The sequence below is a fragment of the Lepidochelys kempii genome, chromosome 5 (assembly GCF_965140265.1).
Source record: "Lepidochelys kempii isolate rLepKem1 chromosome 5, rLepKem1.hap2, whole genome shotgun sequence".
Lineage (NCBI taxonomy): Eukaryota > Metazoa > Chordata > Testudines > Cheloniidae > Lepidochelys > Lepidochelys kempii.
Window position 1 is genome coordinate 133137938 of NC_133260.1, and position 18806 is coordinate 133156743.

General features: G+C 40.6%; 1 protein-coding gene across 2 annotated transcripts in view; it reads left to right on the plus strand.

Annotated features, from left to right (window-relative positions):
* The window catches only part of SLC44A1 (solute carrier family 44 member 1), a 91232-nt gene that overhangs the window by 44234 nt on the left and 28192 nt on the right, over positions 1-18806 (plus strand). For both annotated transcript variants that reach the window (XM_073345962.1, XM_073345963.1), the window contains exons 4-5: positions 851-987; positions 14092-14185. In XM_073345962.1, coding sequence (XP_073202063.1) covers positions 851-987; positions 14092-14185 — 231 coding nt within the window. The remainder of the gene's footprint in view (positions 1-850; positions 988-14091; positions 14186-18806) is intronic.

Genomic DNA, 18806 nt, shown 5'->3' on the forward strand with positions numbered 1-18806 from the left:
AGAGATTTTTCATCGATGTTTTTAATAGAAAGAGTTCATGTTCTTAACGTTTTGAATGAATGAGACCAGCTCCAGAGTTAGGTTTTGAGATAAGACCTATATAGGAAGGAGATGTTTGCTAGGGAGTTGATAAACAATGCACATTTCACAACTTTGGGTGTTTTTTAAATCATGATGGAGTTCATGGAAAGGAGGTATTTTAAAATACTGCACTTACACGGTAGATAGATTTACCTGAAATAGCTGAACAATTTTTATGCTTCTAAATAAATACCAAAATGATCTATTCAATATTATGGACTAGTGGTGTGAAAAATCAATCTGAAACAAAAAGCTTGAGTTATTTGAGTTACGTACATTGATTAAAGCATCTTGAGCTTTCTTTTCTTTTCATTTCTTTTTATGGTATACATACAACCTTTGTGGGGGTTTTTCCACTTTGTATTTCAGGGGACAAGATTGGAGATTTTCAAGTTAAGTTTCAAGCAGGAGTTAATGTTCACAACCTGTTTATAACTGTGGAAGCTCATTTATAATAGAAGTGCTGAGGCTGTACAAACAATGCCACTTGAATGTACTGAAGTCTGATCAAATGTATTAGAGTATTCCCATTGTACAATATCAGACTGTACATTCAAGGATCCCTACAGTGCATACATTCAACCTCTGATAGTTTCTTTCTGTATGTGCTTATGTCGCATTGCCCTAAAATAAGGAATCCTGAAATTATTGTTATGGTTGACATTATTTGTTGATGTCTTGGTAGAATTTTTCTGCTAGAAACAAATTTTAGTTTGTCATTTACAATATAAATAATTCAGCCACTTGTTTGTTTTTTTTCCTGTTGTAGGTATGTGTTCTTTTTGGATCCATGCAATGTAGACCTGGTACATCGGAAGATCAAATCCATTGCTCTGTGTGTAGCAGCTTGCCCAAGGAAAGAGCTAAAAACTTTGGCTGATGTTCAGAAATTTGCAGAAACTAATGGTATGAGGAAAGCACATCCGTTTTTTCCTCTGGAGCCAAATACGTTTGTTTAGTATTCATAGATATAGGAAAGATAAAGGTGTCTTAGACTTAGCAGAACTAAAACTGAATTGACAAAACATGATGGGAAATACCAAAGGGAATAATTTCTAGTATTCTTATAAAACTAAAACTAACAGTAGCCATTTCTCCTTGCCCTGTTATCTACATGAAGGTCCTTTTTAAAGTTCATTTTCTAAAAGAAGGAAAAAAGGCAAGACCTAACAGGAACTTGACCAAAGGGGTTTTACATTGAATGGACCTCTGGCCCTGCATTCTGGAAGCTGCTGCAAGCTACTGCTTCAGGTAGCCTTCCTACGCTGCTGAGTCTTCCTTGCAAGTATTGGATTGGTGAGATCAGTACCGCTATTGAACTGCACTGGAGCATAGTGTCTGCCAATGAGTGGGTAATAATCCTGTTTTCATTTAGTACTGCAGTGCAATTCCCTGTTTTTCAACATTCTTATTGTATTTTGTGTAAGGTAAGCATAAGAGAAACTATACTGTTGAATGAAACTGACTCAATTCCCTCCTCTCTCCCCTTCCCCCCACCCCCTCAGAACTGTGCTGCTTTGTTATCCATGGTGATATAGAATCATAGAATATCAGGGTTGGAAGGGACCTCAGGAGGTCATCTAGTCCAACCCCCTGCTCAAAAGCAGGACCCATCCCCAATTAAATCATCCCAGCCAGGGCTTTAGCAAGCCTGACCTTAAAAACTTCTAAGGAAGGAGATTCCACCACCTCCCTAGGCAACGCATTCCAGTGTTTCACCACCCTCCTAATGAAAAAGTTTTTCCTAATATCCAACCTAAACCTCCCCCACTGCAACTTGAGACCATTACTCCTTGTCCTGTCCTCTTCCACCACTGAGAATAGTCTAGAACCATCCTCTCTGGAACCCCCTTTCAGGTAGTTGAAAGCAGCTATCAAATCCCACCTCATTCTTCTCTTCTGCAGACTAAACAATCCCAGTTCCCTCAGCCTCTCCTCATAACTCATGTGTTCCAGACCCCTAATCATTTTTGTTGCCCTTCGCTGGACTCTTTCCAATTTATCCACATCCTTCTTGTAGTGTAGGGCCCAAAACTGGACACAGTACTCCAGATGATGCCTCACCAATGTCGAATAGAGGGGGACAATCACGTCCCTCAATCTGCTCGCTATGCCCCTACTTATACATCCCAAAATGCCATTGGCCTTCTTGGCAACAAGGGCACACTGCTGACTCATATCCAGCTTCTCGTCCACTGTCACCCCTAGGTCCTTGTCCGCGGAACTGCTGCCTCGCCATTCGGTCCCTAGTCTGTAGCTGTGCATTGGGTTCTTCCGTCCTAAGTGCAGGACCCTGCACTTATCCTTATTGAACCTCATCAGATTTCTTTTGGCCCAATCCTCTAATTTGTCTAGGTCCCTCTGTATCCTATCCCTGCCCTCCAGCGTATCTACCACTCCTCCCAGTTTAGTATCATCTGCAAATTTGCTGAGAGTGCAATCCACACCATCCTCCAGATCATTTATGAAGATATTGAACAAAACCGGCCCCAGGACCGACCCCTAGGGCACTCCACTTGACACTGGCTGCCAACTAGACATGGAGCCATTGATCACTACTGTTGAGCCCGACAATCTAGCCAACTTTCTACCCTCCTTATAGTGCATTCATCCAGCCCATACTTCTTTAACTTGCTGACAAGAATACTGTGGGAGACCACCAATATCACCACCTTAAGGCATTCTGGAATAATTATAACAGAGTTAAGCAGCAGTGTTAGAAAAGCCCTCTGATAAGTGACCAACTTTGGGACTTTAAAAGGTGAGGAAGCCAAATGTAAATATTTGGCAAAAATCCCTTCTCGTTGTTCTGTTATTCAGCTGTCATTACTATGGTTAGTGGTTTTTTCCCCTTAAACCTGGGCACTTGATCTTTTTGCATCTCATGGCAGAACACTTCTGCTCATTAGCTAATAGTGACAGTGTTACTGTTTTGAGCACAAAGCAGAGAATTGTTTGCCTGGAGCCCCTTTTGGTGAAGGCCTGGAGGTGCTGACTTCCATTAACTCTTCAATTTCAAGTATCTGAGGGTGGCTTTATTTTATTGTATTAATTTTGGCTACCTCTCATTTTTGATGTACAGTGGCCTTCTAGTGCAACTAAAGTGAAGGATTCAGTAGGAGAAATTTCTTCATCAGAGCCTCTTGAAATATTTAAACGTGGCCACTTAAGCCTAGTGTCTTTCTCTTGTCTGTGCATGACTGGTGTTGTTTTTCTGTGTAAGTCTAACTTGTGCTGGGAAATCAAAATTCCTTTATTATCCTGTGATAACTACAGTATATTCAGCATGACTGTCTTTGTTGAACTGAACCAAAGGCTACACGATTTGCTAAAATGTACTGCATCTTGTGCTAAAGGTCATCCAGGCTAACCAAAACTCCTTGGCACTTGCTGTATAAAAAACAAATGCTTGTGAAATGTTTTAAAATTGGCATTAAACGGAATTGCCTTGGTTCTTGTAAACTTAGGCCAGGGTATCTGAAGTCTAGCACTTATTGCAGGGAAGTGTCAGCCAAAAGTACTCAAGGGCTTTGATCCCTGTTTTCTAATCCATATTCGCTCAGTGTGACCTTGGGCCAGTCATTTAGGTTTGAGGTAAACTATTTTGAAGTTTCAGAGTAGCAGCCGTGTTAGTCTGTATCTGCAAAAAGAACAGGAGTACCTGTGGCATCTTAGAGACTAACAAATTTATTTGAGCATAAACTTTCGTGGGCTACAGCCCACTTCATCAGATGCATGCAGTGGAAAATACAGTAGGACAATTTTATATACACAGACAACATGAAACAATGGGTGTTACCATACACACTATAATGAGAGTGATCAGTTAAGGTGAGCTATTACCACAGGAGAGAAAAAAAACCTTTTGTAGTGATAATCAAGATGGGCCATTTCCAGCAGTTGACAAGAACGTGTGAGGAACAGTAGGGGGGAAAATAAACAAGGGGAAATAGTTTTACTTCATATAATGACACATCGACTCCCAGTCTTTATTCAAGACTAATTTAATGGTGTCCAGTTTGCAAATTAATTCCAATTCAGCAGTCTCTCGCTGGAGTCTGTTTTTGAAGTTTTTTTGTTGTAATATTGCGACTTTTAGGTCTGTAATCGAGTGACCAGAGAGATTGAAGTGTTCTCTGACTGGTTTTTGAATGTTATAATTCTTGATGTCTGATCTGTGTCCATTTATTCTTTTATGTAGAGACTGTCCGGTTTGGCCAATGTACATGGTAGAGGGGCGTTGTGAAGTTATTTTGAAGTTCTGTATTATTAACATTCTAACTGAAGTAGATGATGAATCGAAACTGAGCTTTCATGTTGTAAATAAATTAGCACCCACAAAAAAAATGTAACCAGAGTACAAGATCACTGATGAACACTATGCAAGATGGTGAGAATAGTTATGAAATCTTGTCATCCCCTGCTGGTACTTCTGTTTAAATTATATCAACTGTTTAGGATCCAAAGCTTGATTCAGTTAAACTTGTTACTTGCGGGAAATTTACTGCCTGCATTCTAAATGTTATGATAGTGCTGGTTACAGCTCCATAGTTAAGGTTGAGTTGAGTCTGGGTTAAAGCAGATTCAACCTTTTTCTTAAGTATGAAGAATAGTGTGTCCATGCCAACATTATGGCATCCACCGAATTCAGGATATTTCTGAGAATTTGAAAGTAAATCCATTAACTAACCTAGATTGAAATTAATTCGGAATGGGGCCTTTAAGAAATTGTGTTTCTTTGGTGTCAGACCTTGTAATGTCTCAGATGATCTTCATAATGGAATCACACATTCTTCAAACTTTCTGCATTTTTTGAACTCCATTGAAATCTTGTGCACAGGCTACATCTGAATAACTGGATTGTAATTAAGCTAAATTAATGACTCTTGTATTTAGTTAGGGTTGTATAATATTCCCAGAAAAGAATTAGATTAAGGTGGAGGAACGTTGGAGTACGTATATGTACGTTAAGATAAAAAACATTACAGGGATATCGTAACTATCCCCAAACCAACTCTCAATTTCTTGGATTTATAACTTTTCAGATTAAATTGAAAATCCAAACACACTAATGTGTGAAAATGCACAGTTAAAGGACCCAAACAACCTGAACTCTGCCCTGTAGTGACTCCATGCAGTAATCGTACAGTTACCAGGGATGAACATAGTGCTTGTTGGCCAGATTGAATTAAAATAATTTTTTAAGACAATTAGATTTTTTTTTCATTTTCTTCCTCATCATGTCCCATAGTGTGTATTTAACCCTGGTCACCAAAAAGTGCCTTTATATATGCATGTGCTATGAAATCTCGGGTCAAAATTTCTGAAAGTAGGAACCTAAAATTAGCCACATGCATCTAAACAAGTGGTCTGATTTGTCAAAAGTGCTGAATGTGTGGCATCTAGCATTAACCTTGGTGGGAACTGCTGGCTGTTCAGCACTTAAAATTAGGCCACTAATGACTAAATGTGGATTTAAGAGCCTAGAATTAGGCTTCTATTTTTAAACATCTTGGCCTGGATCTCACTTGCAGAGGTCTGTAGCCAGGCCAATCCAGCAGAGGTCCAGGTGGATGCTACTCCTGGGGCAGTTACTGAAGTAAAAGACTAAAGGAGAAAAGTCTGCTGTAGGGGCTGACCCGAATGAAAATATTAAAGAAAATCAAGCTGATTAGGTCACATTCAGGCATCTTTCTGAGTTGAGGCTGAGGGTATTGCAGATTTGAGCACAAGCCAAGAGCCACCACACACTGTTTATATTACACCAGTAGGTTGAAAATTGAACTGAAATGGAAAGAGACACTGAATTAGTCGTCTTATCAGAGTTGGGTTCAGAAGGCCTAATCTGCTGACTTCGTAGAGATTTCTTTGGGATGGGTCTGAAAGTAAAATGCACACAGCTATTGTGAAGAAATTGGAAGCAGCTGTAGATAGGGGAAACTATTGCCTCAGTGGTCTCTGGTCTGAGCTATAATGGCTTCTTCTTCTGTACACGTAATAATCAAAGCACTGCTTTGAAGCACATCACTGGTACCTGCCCTAAAAACAGATGTGTTGGAGATAATGTGGAGTGAACTGTACATTTTTTCCATATTTTGTGGAAATGCGCAAAGGTTAGAAAATGTTGGTTTTCACTCCTGAGAACCGTTAAGAAAATCGTAGCCAAGGAATAATTATTACTGAAGCTCCTGGTTGTGCTGTTAGGTTTCCTAGTTAAAGGCATGTTGCCAAGGAGAAACTGATTTTACACCTCTTGGTTTCTGCCAGACCTCATATAGCCTAAAGCCATTATTTGAATATAAGTACAATTTTGAATGGCTGTAACAGATACAACTGATGTTTTGGTTTGATTATTTATGGTTGAGTAATACTGCACGGAGGTCTTGGGGGCACTCCTCCACAGTAGCCTAGAACTGTCTGCATCTGTCAGCACTGTCTGGTACACTTATACTGAAAACAAACAAGTCTTTAAAAAAAATCACAAAACATATTTGTATTCTGCTCCTGGGAATGGGAGTATAACCAGTGAACCTCTCTCCCCGGATTGTGCTTGCATCAATGACTCTGTATTGCAAAGAAAGTAAGCTAAAAAGCCACACTCATTTTTAAGCTCCATTAAAATCTGTGGGAGGAGAGAGAATTGCTGTGTACCAGGGGGCAAGGAAATCAGTAATATTTTCTTTCAAGCTTCTATCTACTGATAAAGAATGGAGAGCAGAAAAGACAAAAGGTCTTGGGCAGCATTCTGCCTTTTTTTAAATAAAGGATTGCAGCTGAATATAAAAATACATCTTTAAGGCTTCTCTGACTCACTGTAGGATAGATAAATATTTCTTAATCTCATTTTTGAATCCAGTTAGTTGCTGTGGCAACCATGATTGGATATCTCCGCTATTCCTCCTTTGCAGTCTTATAGATATTATTTATATACCTTTTATGAAGATGTAAATAATGTCTCGTTCCTTAGAACTCTCTTGTAGGCTCTAGAGAATACTCCCTTCTTTATTTGAATCCCAGAACTATTTAATAGAGAGCTTTAATTTCTCCCTTCCTCTGATGCTTCCTCTTTACTGGCGCCTACTATGTTCCTATGAGACAATTAGGAGTTCAAGAAACTCTGAATATCCAACTGCACCTGTTCTCCCTCCCTTTAAAAGTGTATTTAATGTTTCTGAAAGATGCCAAGTGGCAGTGCTGGAGAATGAAGTCCACTGTATCAGTAGAGCATAGTAAGCAGTACAGTCTGTCTTATTCCACCTTGTCTGTGGCTTCAATCACTACCAGCTGGAACCAGCTGTAGTGAAAAGATAGTTCAGTGGCCGTGGCTATTTGATGGTTATCCTCTTTAATGTTGCCAGTAAAGAGTATCATTTATGCTGGTGAGGTCTGTGATATTCTCATGTGTGCACCATTCCTCAGTTCACATAGGCCCCTGAATTAATGTTAGGTGAGAACTCCTGATTACCAGTGACCTGGAAGTGAAAGTCTCTGTATCTTATTACTGGACTCCTCCCCCATCTGGCCCAGCACCTCTTGATCCCATGACGGAGCATTAAAACCTGTGGCTTCTCTTTCTAGGAGTGGAAAGTCAAACTGCTTTCCTGCCTCCTCTTAAAAACACACACACAAATAGGAATCTCTGGCATAGGAGGTCTAAATTATGTGTGTTCTTAGCGCATACATTCAGGTAAATTTGTTCCCTGTAGCAGTTTAGCATTTGACTGAGTATTATTGCAAACTGTCAGGTCCAGCAGACACAGAATGAAGAAGAGCTGGTCAGTCTCAATATGTTTCTTTTTCTGACGTTCTTAAACTTTGTGCACTTGCAAGGGCTCAAAAAAGTCGTCTTTGTGAGAACAGCCCTTGTGCTCGTCCTCCATAGGAATAATTTGTCTTAATCACATGATGATCTTCTCCTTGTCCTACAAACCTGTCTCCTTTATACAGAGAGTGGTTGGCAGTGGAACATACCTTACCATGTGAAATAAGCGCTCATGCACGTTTCTGATTTGGTGAAGTCTGGGGCAGATTCCGTAGCCATAATTTACTGCAGAACTGTGCTCTAGTATCTGAGGTTTCATTTCTTTTTAAAGTAATGTTACTAGCACTTGTATAGCTAGAGCAGGGAACTGATCCCATTTTTCTTAATTGGCTATTTACTCTGAAACCTAATGACAATGCAAATGGCACCCTGGTTAACTGTTCACTGCTGATCATTTTAGTAGACACATTGACTAGATTTAGCTGGGCACATGAATATGGGGCAAATGTGTGGATGTGGAAGGTGGTAGCTGTAAATACCTGCTGGGACGATCAAATGAATTAAACCCTGCCCAAAATTTACAAGAGCCTCCAGGCCTACCCATCCTGGGTACCAAAAGCCCAGGTTGCCACTATCCATCTGTTAATGCCTTCAGCTCCCTCCACCAACCTGTACTGTGAAGACCTGTCAAGTATCATCCATCTTGAGATTTATTCTTGCAGTTACAAGATCTGTCGTGATTTTGATGAGAGACAAACTCCCCCACAAAATAGTCTGTACTCAAGGAAGTGGGCACTGAGCTGCTTGTCTGGAGACAATCAGATGTATTCCACTTCACCTTCTGACGTACTGTTAATATTTCTGCATACTTATAACCATTATTAACCAAGGTCTCATAGACCTTTTTAGAGGCAACTGTCAGTCATTTGTTTTATGGATGAGTGACTGTGTGCCCTCTGAGTCTCACTTCAGAGAGAGCTAGGAATAGAACCCCACTCTCTAATATGACAGTTATAAATCTTTTCCTCTTTGCCACACTACCTTTCAGAAGAACTGGGCCAAATGACTTCATGTAACCCAGTCTACCAGTGTGGTTCTGTCTCCCTCTAGAGAAGAAACCATATATGGAAGGTCATGAATCTGCTATTTCCTCCATGCTCATGGTTATGGCCCTTTACTGTGTGAATTAGGGACTTGGGGTTTTAGATCCAGAGGTCCCAGATTCAGTTCTTGCAGACAATGCAAACAGGGATATCCTTACATTCCACTAGTCTGTCCAGACCACCACTAAACAATACTGTTTCCAGAGCCAGGAACAATGCTGATATACTCAACATTTTGCTATCATCTCACAGATAGTTGTATAACTCATCAGCAAAGTATACTGTGGTCCTCCAAGTGGATAGCAGCATTATTTTCCCCACTGGCTTTATTCCTATAACTCTCAGTGGTGTTACATGTTCCCAGAAAAAAATGGGAAGACCTTGTTTGCATTTTGTATAAAAATAAATGCCCCAAGGAGTACTGTACTGAAACACATCTTCATTTCTTAATTTCATTTCTCATTTCAGTCTGCTGCAGCATCATAGAAGGCAGATGGCCATGTCACATAATTTAGGTGCAGCTTCCTCCAAAGTTTACAAGGTCTTCAATATTTTGCATTCTCCACTGGAGAGAGGCTTTTCGGCACAAATGTTCCCCTTGTCCTCAAGCTTTTCCAGCATCTTTATGCAATTCATGTTAATTGTGGCAGCATTTTTAAGAGTACCGGGGTTAATAACTGCTTAGTACTTGAATGATCAATCCCAAGCAAAACAGAAGGCAGGATTTCAAAGGAAGAAATGTTTGCTTTCCAAATCAGAGTTCAAAGCTGGCGTTCTCAGTTTTTCCAGCTGTGGGCCACAGTAAAAGGGAAAGCTTGTCTCCTGGGTCACTTCCCCTCCTGATCATGGTCACATCATAGCTCTCTGGTGACTGGACCACGTGTTTATGAAGAAAAGTAATGTTAGGAAAGGTTTCAGAGTAACAGCTGTGTTAGTCTGTATTCGCAAAAAGAAAAGGAGGACTTTTGGCACCTTAGAGACTAACCAATTTATTTGAGCATAAGCTTTCGTGAGCTACAGCTCGCTTCATTGGATGCATACTGTGGAAAATACAGATGATGTTTTTATACACACAGACCATGAAAAAATGGATGTTTATCACTACAGAAGGTTTTCTCTTCTCCCCCCCCCCCCCCCCGCTCTCCTGCTGGTAATAGCTTATCTAAAGTGATCACTCTCCTTACAATGTACATGGTACATCCATTTTCTCATGGTCTCTGTGTATAAAAACATCTTCTGTATTTTCCACAGTATGCATCCAATGAAGTGAGCTGTAGCTCACGAAAGCTTATGCTCAAATAAATTGGTTAGTCTCTAAGGTGCCACAAGTACTCCTTTTCTTAATATTAGGAAAGGAGCTAAAAATAAATGCTATATCTTCAGAATATAATTTAGTAGCAAGGAGAAAAGACAGCACCGTGACCCATAGTCCTGTGGACCACTAGCAAGAACCCGGGACTACAGCATAAGAGAGTATTTTCATAAGCCTCAGAACAAGCAGAGCTCTCGAGTCCATCTTCTACAAGATACAGTTTGTTGGCACGCTCCTGATTACATCTCCAAATGTAGCACACCCCCTTGTGTAGGAAATAATGCATTTTGCTGCCCTTGATTATTTTTCAGTTGGCTATTTGGATTCCAGCAGAAATGTTCCTAAACCAGTTGGAATTAATGGTGTTTCTGGTCAATGTGTTATTCCAAGTAAGGCTGATTAGGTCTAGAGAGCTTTTATCTCTTGCAGACTTGGAAGCTCATACAGTAGCTGAATCCCCAAGATGTTCAGAAAACAGCCACCAGAATAGCATCCAGTGTAGCTGCTTGTGGGACTGGGGAGAGGAAGGCAAAAAGAATAATCTCCTTTCTTCCTCCTCCTTCAAGCCACAAAGTGCATGGCCACTACTGGAACCCTCTGGCTGGTGGTTCTGTCTGTGTTTCCATCTTGCAAGGACAAGTGTTGGCAAGGACAAGTGTTGGCTCCACCTCCACTCCTCATTAGCCTTAAATGTTCATGCGCAGGGATATGGACAGAGGCCCTGCAGATATGAGTTTATGTGCAAGGGGTTCAGCCCACACTGGCTGTGCTCACTAGATCTGCTGTCATCCACTTTCGCTGTGAGATCTAGGCCATTGACGGCAGGGTGCTCTGCAGACAAAGGGAAGGGGACATGGTTTGGGCCTTTAGATATGAGAACGTGGGGTTGGGCCTTCTGTTAATACAAATATCTTATAGATCATTGCTAAAAATGAGTAACAGAGGGAAACAAAATTATTAGACTTCTAGGCTTGCTCGGATAACTACATCATAAATCAGCAAATGATTCTCCTTACTCCCTTCCCCGACCCTCATGTGCTGACTTTGGCATCCTTTAAAAGGTTCATGATATCTGAACTGAAAAAATGTTTCTTCTTTTATTTACAAAGTGTGCTGGGCATGTTGATGGCTCCTTTTCCCACTGCTAGCCCTCTTTGGCATGTCTATGACTGTTCATGCTCACGTTTAATTCAGAATTTTTATATTTCAGTACAGATGTTCAGATTAGATAGCTTTGCACTATTACAGAACCTTTCATCCAGAGAGCTCCAAGTGCATTACAGATAAGTTTTGCAACACCTCTGTGAGGTAGGCAGGTGTATTATAGCCACTTTTCAGATAGGTAAGATGAGGCATAGTGCTTCACTTTTACTCCTGGGGCAATTTTGCGCCTCTAGAAATGCGAAGAATTTATGTTCCCCGCAGATTTCTTTGCTTGCCTGCAGAAAAATGACTTTCTGACAGGAAAGCAAAGGGAAGCCACAAGAGCGGTCATGCAACCCTTCCCAGCAGTATGTTTCAGGTACCCAGGGCAGCCACCAAAGAGGTAAACAACTGGGGGCAAGACTGGGGAAGACCCGGCTAGTGGCTCCTACCCTGAGCTGGGCTCAGCTGCTAGTCCCGGCTGGGCTGGGGAGGACAGGACTTCCTTTTTCCTGCACAGCATTCAAGGCCGAGTCAGACCCACTGCCAGATTTCTCCCCCAGCTGCAGGAAGCTCTGCAAGCTCCCTCTTCCCCCCGCCCCTGTGCACCCAGACCCCCTTATACCCAGACCCTCCCACCGAGCCTCACCCCCCCGATGAGCTCCAGTCCCCTAGCATCTGGACCCGCCCACCGAGATCCCCACACCAGACCCCCTGCAAAGCTCTGTCCCCCTCCACAGTCGGACCCCTCCCCCTGCTGAGCCCCAACCACCTTCACGTGGACCCCCCTGCAGAGTCCCATTACTCTTGCACCTAGAACCCCCCAACAAGCCCCTGTGCATCCAGATCTCCCTACTCCTGCACTTGGATCCGCCACTGAGCTGCCCGCACCCAGATTGCCCCACACAGAACCCTCTCAACCCCCACCTGGATCCCTCCACGCTAAGCCCCTCCATGCTTGGATCCTGCCTTGCTGAGCCAGGGTGTTTCTAGGCCAGGCCCGGTCTTTCCACTATGTCAGGGTTTGGTGCAGCCTCACCGCTAAGTACGTGTCCCAGAGGGAGCTTCACAGCTATCTCCCACCTCTGTGCAGCCAGTGGCCTGTGCTCCCCAATTCCATGCTAGAGCATCCACATTTATTTGACAAATAAAATTTGCAGAATTTTAAAATATTGTATGCAGAATTTTTTATTTTTTGGCGCAGAATACCCTCCGGAGTATTTATCTAAATGGCAGAACTGGAACAAGAACTCCTGATTCTTGATTGCCTCTTTCAGCCACCTGTCTTTCTTTAATGATCTGCTAAATACAGAGATGTTCATCTCTTCCTGAAAAATCTAATCCATACAATTGAGGCTCTTGAGACTGCATGGGATACTTTGCACTGGTACTCCCAGGCTGTGCCCCTTCTCTGTACAATTAGAGGACTCCTTTCTGCAGGGGTAGCAAATGGGAGGAAATGCTACTGTGTGGTGCAGCACCATTAAGCCCAGTTGATGCTGGCTCAGCAGTTTTAAAAACTGTGCTTACACATGGTTTGAACTTGATTGTAGCCAACCTGGTCTCCAATACGGTTTAACTGGCCAGCATGTGGAGAGGGATTCAGCTTTGTTAGAGCTGCTGAGCATCCATAGAGTTTGACAATATAAACATGAGAGCACTTCTCCGTACAGATCTTCAGCTAACTCACTCTTTAACCTCAATAGTTGGTCCTCTCTTTACTCCCTGTAAAGCACATGAATTGTAGTTTAAAAAGAAAACTGAATAATTTCTTTTCATCGTGGATAGGTTTGGCAGAATTTGATTTTTTTTTTTTTTGTATAATTTTGATGGATAATATCTGTTTGTATTTAAGCAGTTTTTTTCCCAGTGTTTAGCAATTTTAACTTTTCACAGTTGTGGGGAAACTAGGGGAAGGAGCGGCTCAGACTATAATTAGTTACTGACAGTAGGCGATTCAAAAAGTTAAAACTTTCTAACCATTAAACTCAAATCATCACCATCACGTCAACATATACAAAGTAAATATTCTTAAATCAAGCTGAGTTGTCAGGCAGCATTTTCTCACTTTGCCCATCTGTAAGTTTGGCCTGCTATCGATGGAATTATTTTTTTCAATTTGTGGGTGTACAGTGAAATTTATGTTTACCAATAAAAATCTGTTCCTTTGATGCCTAATCATGGATGTTGTCTCTATGCAATTTTGATGCATTAAGAAACAGTTGGGGGTGGGGGAGACTTATTTCAAGGAGTCCAGTGATTTATGTCCTCCTTCCTTTAAAAATGGACTATGAATTTAGCCTTTCTCTCTTGCATGATCAAAGGTGGTAGGAAGATGACCCAACCATGGAGAAAAGTGCCCATCTAATGCAGCGTACGGTGGGCTTGATTCAACGTTCTATTACAAAACATTTTCTCTAGTCTTTTGTAACTCTGAAGTCAATGGAGTTTTAGTAGTGGGAAAGTAATGTAATGGAGTGGAGAATCAGGACTATTATCCATTTCATAAAAAGAAAAGGAGGACTTGTGGCACGTTAAAGTCTCTAAGGTGCCACAAGTCCTCCTTTTCTTTTTGCGGATACAGACTAACACGGCTGCTACTCTGAAACCTGTCCATTTTAAGATGATTTGCTGGACAGGAACAGGAATATTAGATTTTTGATCTTGTAACATTTTTTTTCTTTCAACAGGATCAAATTTATGTAGCTATGAACTACAGTCATCTGAGTACACTACTGATCCACAGGCCTCTAAGCTTTGTCCTAAGCTCCCGGTTCCAGAGAGGTAAGTTTTAATGGCTTCTTGTCTAATTGTTCATTTGTTTGAAAAAGATTTCACAAAAACCTCACAAACCACAGTTTAGGTCTCTCTGTAACATACCTGTGTTTGTTTTTAGCATGTTAACTCTGTTGGTACAAAGCTCATCTTTAAAGAGACTCTGTCAACATAACACTAAAAAAAAAACAAAAAAAACCCACAACCTACTGTGTTACTAGTGCTATTAAAACTGGAATATTCAAACTACTATTTGATGTTCTATACTCAGTGTTGTGCAATGTGCTGCAATGTGTTTGCCACGCTGAGGGCTGGCTGCATTTTAGCGGTGCTGTTTGTACACAGCGTTATGAAGGGCTTCGAAATAAAAGGTGATATATGCACATAAAATATTACGTTTGTCATTTATGGTGTTTGCTTCTTGCACTTTACTCAGCCAGTTAAACTCGGTGGGTCTGTTTCATTTGCTGGTTCTCTGTTGTGTCTAAGTTTCCAGCACTGGGATGCTTAAACGGCAGAAAGAAGAGAAAAAGCCCAAATACCTGAAGGCACTCCTGTTCACGTATTACTACGTTTGCTCTAGTTTTAATGCTTAAAATTTCAACCAAGAGCTGCCTTGGCTGTTTTTGGTAAAGTACACGGTAGCGATTGTAACAAAGAGGATGCTGCTGGCATGGGGAGCCCAGCTGTGTGTTTGAAGATTAGAGTGCTGCCCAGAAGTAAAAGGGCAGTCAGCACTTCAGCTATACAGCAAATTTTGAGTTGTTCAGCAGTGCGATTATTTTAGGGCTCAGTCCTGCAAACACTTCTGTGAGTAGTCCCGCTGTCTTTAACAAGATTTCTACAGGGGTGTTTGCGGCTTTGGTCTTCTGTGTTTTAGCTGAAATTGAAGGGGCTTGACAATGCAAACAGTTGCGACCAGTCATAGGTCTTACTTCTTAAAGAACCTCAGTCTGATTATATCTGTTCACGGTCAGGCCATACATTCTCTGCATGGACATGAGTGTTTGTAAAGGAAAAACAGAGAAAAGTTCTGGAGAGGATATGTTGTATCCATTTTAGGACCTGTTGTTTTAAATGTCTTTTGTTGACCTCCATAACTTACCCAAGTTTTTAAATTGACTACGATAAGCAGCAACTCAAATGCTGACAATAACATACTTTTTCTGAATCTTTATTTGTGTTTTTTTTTTACTGCAGATCTGTAGCCTATGCAACAGACCTAGGCATAGATGCTGCACTACCTAACTAAAATAAATACAAATTCCAGTGTTGTTTTGCATACTCAAATGGCTTGTCAGTTTTAATTTTTGCCAGAATTGTATGTACTTTTCTTCCTAAACATTCCCATGTCATTCAATTGGATTGAATTTTGCTTAATAAGCAAGCACGCAGGTAGAATGGAGTGTCATGTCACTTTATAATACAGTGCAAATTCCTGGCAAAAATGCTTTTTAAAATAGTCAGAAGGAGCTGTTATGTCAGTGGAGGGTTTCTCCATTTTATTCTACAGTTATAAGTTAAAATAAAAATAAAAACATTCATTAAATTTTAAAGTTTCCCAAAGTTTGACTTAACCCCCCCCCCCCCAAAAATGAAAGGAAATGCCCAATAGTTTGCCTTTAACTCACATTGTGTTCTAGATAAGGTGCCACAAGTACTCCTTTTCTTTGTGCTCGTGCAGTTATTGGAGAGAACAAGCACATTGTGAAGAAGAAATGAAACGGTCAGAAGGATGGAAAAATAAAATAAACTTCAGGAAGAAGGGTGTTGAGGAGGAAAACTCCCTGTTGTTCCCTTCCTGGAAGCAGCTCATCAGCTGGTGTAAATTATATCATTCTATTTAAGTCAATGGAATAGCTCCGTTAAAGTCAGTGGAGCTATGGCAACTTACGTCAGCTGAGAACTGTCCCCTGCAGTTTCCCAGTTGATCGTTTTGGAGGTAAAGTGTTCCTCATGACCTGCAGAGGAACCCAGAGATCTTGGGGGACTCTGACATTTCAACTTTGGAACTCTGTCCTTACTCGTTTTGGCTTCCTCACAGCACTGCCAGAGATAAGCACGCCCTCCAGTAGTGCCTCCTGGAACTCTTCCCTGTGCTAGAGAGCAGTTTCACTGCATGAAGGTGGTTTTGGAGCAGGGCCTCTAGCCAGTTTTCCACTTCCTTCCTGCCTCTACCTGTTCCAGCTCTGCACAGCCCTGCAGAGGAGCTTCCATTGAGTTTGGAGAGAAAAGGAGAGCATATCACAGCATCAGAACGCTCCATTCTGTTGGCTTAGTCTCCTCTACATGAGTTGGTATATATCAGTTATGGGGACTCTAAATATCTCACATCCACCCTTGTTTTGAGGCCCACCTAATAGAGAACTGCTCTGTTCTTAACTCTGCATTCATTTCCTCGTCTGTATCCAATTAAACTGGACTCTTAATATAATTTCAATGCAACTGTCATATTTGTGCTTTTTTATTTATTTCTCATCCCCTACTAGGCAGATTCTGCCGATGTTGATCATGATGATTAAGCAGCAGATTATTCTTAGAAGCTTATAATTTCATTTAAGTATGTAATGTCTCAAGGTATAAGCAAGGGGTCTTATCAATAGCAGAGGTCACTATGACTAGATTTATTATTTCATTTTTTGTTAAACAAGGCACATCACATGCTCATTGAGTCAGAACCACTGAAATGGAAACAGGTCTCGTGCTGCATTCTCAAGAGTCTCATTTATTCAAAAAAAGGTTGTAATAACCACTGACCTTATTTTTTATTAATTATAACAGTTTCTATTTAACTATTACACATAAAAACAGGTAACTTAATATGTACAGTATAATTGCTACAAGCAAGAGGGATATGAGGAGATTAATACAGGAATGCTGTGTGATAAAGATAAAGAGTATATATTTCTCCTCCAGGACATATTGCTTCTAATGGCTTTTTTCAGAATGTCTGTTTTCTTGTCAAGATGTAAAAAATTGATTTTTTTTTTTGAATGTTTCAGGATAAAAACTGAGCTTTGTCAGAATGATAGCTCTAATTTTCGGTATAAGCCTGTGAAACGTTGTAAGCTTTCTTAAAATTGGACCACGTGCACGAATTAAAAGTTAAATGCAAAGCCCTCTAATTTCAAGTTTTTCAAATTTCATTGCATACATTCTGTGGAGACCTGCGAGATGCTAACACATTCCAAAACTGGCTCCATCTTATAAAAAAGTTGAGGGAATATATAGGCTGCTCTCTAAATGGGAAGGCCATTACTATGGGTTTAATTTGATTTTTAACAGCTCTGACTAAATGTGTAACTGTTCTGCTTAACTGCTGGCTTTACCACTCACTGAAAGCAGGGTATCAGCATAAGCATCTGCAACGCATTTACTTAGTCAGCACAGTTGACTTAAAACCTTAAAAAATAACATTTCTTTTTATTTAGAAATGTCTGTCAGTTTCACAAAAGCATGGGAATCTGTTAATTATCTAGTTATGAGGGTGACCATAAACTCCTCCCAATTCTGCACTGAATAATTAGACAATTGCTTTTTTAGTATATTATCTCCCTCGTCTCCTCCACCTCCCCAAAATAATAATGCATAGAGGGGATATTCTTAAAGTAGATGAGTCTAACCCTTCACATTAGAAGTGAGGGTTAAAATTTTGGTAAGACTCACAATTTAAAAAGAGGTATCTGGTACAGGAAACCTCAGGCTTCAAAATCACTACTAAAATAGGAGAATCCCAAAGGGATAGTGTGCACTGGTGCTTCATTATACTGAAATCTTGCAAATAAGTCAGTAGGAACTGATGGAGAGGAAGGAAAGAATCTGGAGGTTAAAAGAAAATTCTTCAATTTAATGTAAAAATATATTTTATTCATTGGATTCAATTACAAGCAAGAGAATATTGCTAATAAAATGGAAAAGAATAATTAAAAAATAAAATAAACAACCTTGATAGTCTGATCTAGTTTAGGGTACAAGAAGATGCAACTCCCCAGTGGGCAGCATTGGGAAAATAATGTCTCACGTTTGTGCTCTCCTGTATTATCTGCTGGTGAACTGCATCCCAATGTCTGTTTACTGGGGTGAGAAGTACACCGAACCCTCGCGAGAACGCAGGATTTAGGATCCATGTGCAGTACCGCATTAACGTGGGGACCACGTTAAAATGAATTGCAATTAAAGTAATTACATTTGGGATCCAGGGCCATGACCATGTTCTGTGTGAATTCGCGCTATATAGACGTGCGTTCTATTGAGGGTCCGGTGTGTAATGCAAAATGTCAGTACCCCTTGAGAAGGACTCTTAATACCATTCAGGGTAAAATGAATAATTAAACAATTACAGGCCTCTTTGTTGCATTTTTTATAAAACATTTAAAGACTTATTTAGCTGAGGTAATGTAAGTAATTACTGTAATTTTCCTATCCTATGACCAGAATAAACATAAGAAAGGGAACGAATAAGATATCTTTAACATGGCTGCTTGGCAACACTTGTAAATGGTGACATGTTTTAGACTAATGTATATTTTTGCAACTATAGTACAATCATTTTTAGATGACTTTTTTGCTACAAAAGTGGGTCAGTATTCCATTTTGAAGTCAGTGAAGGGCATTGTTTGAGCTGGTGTAC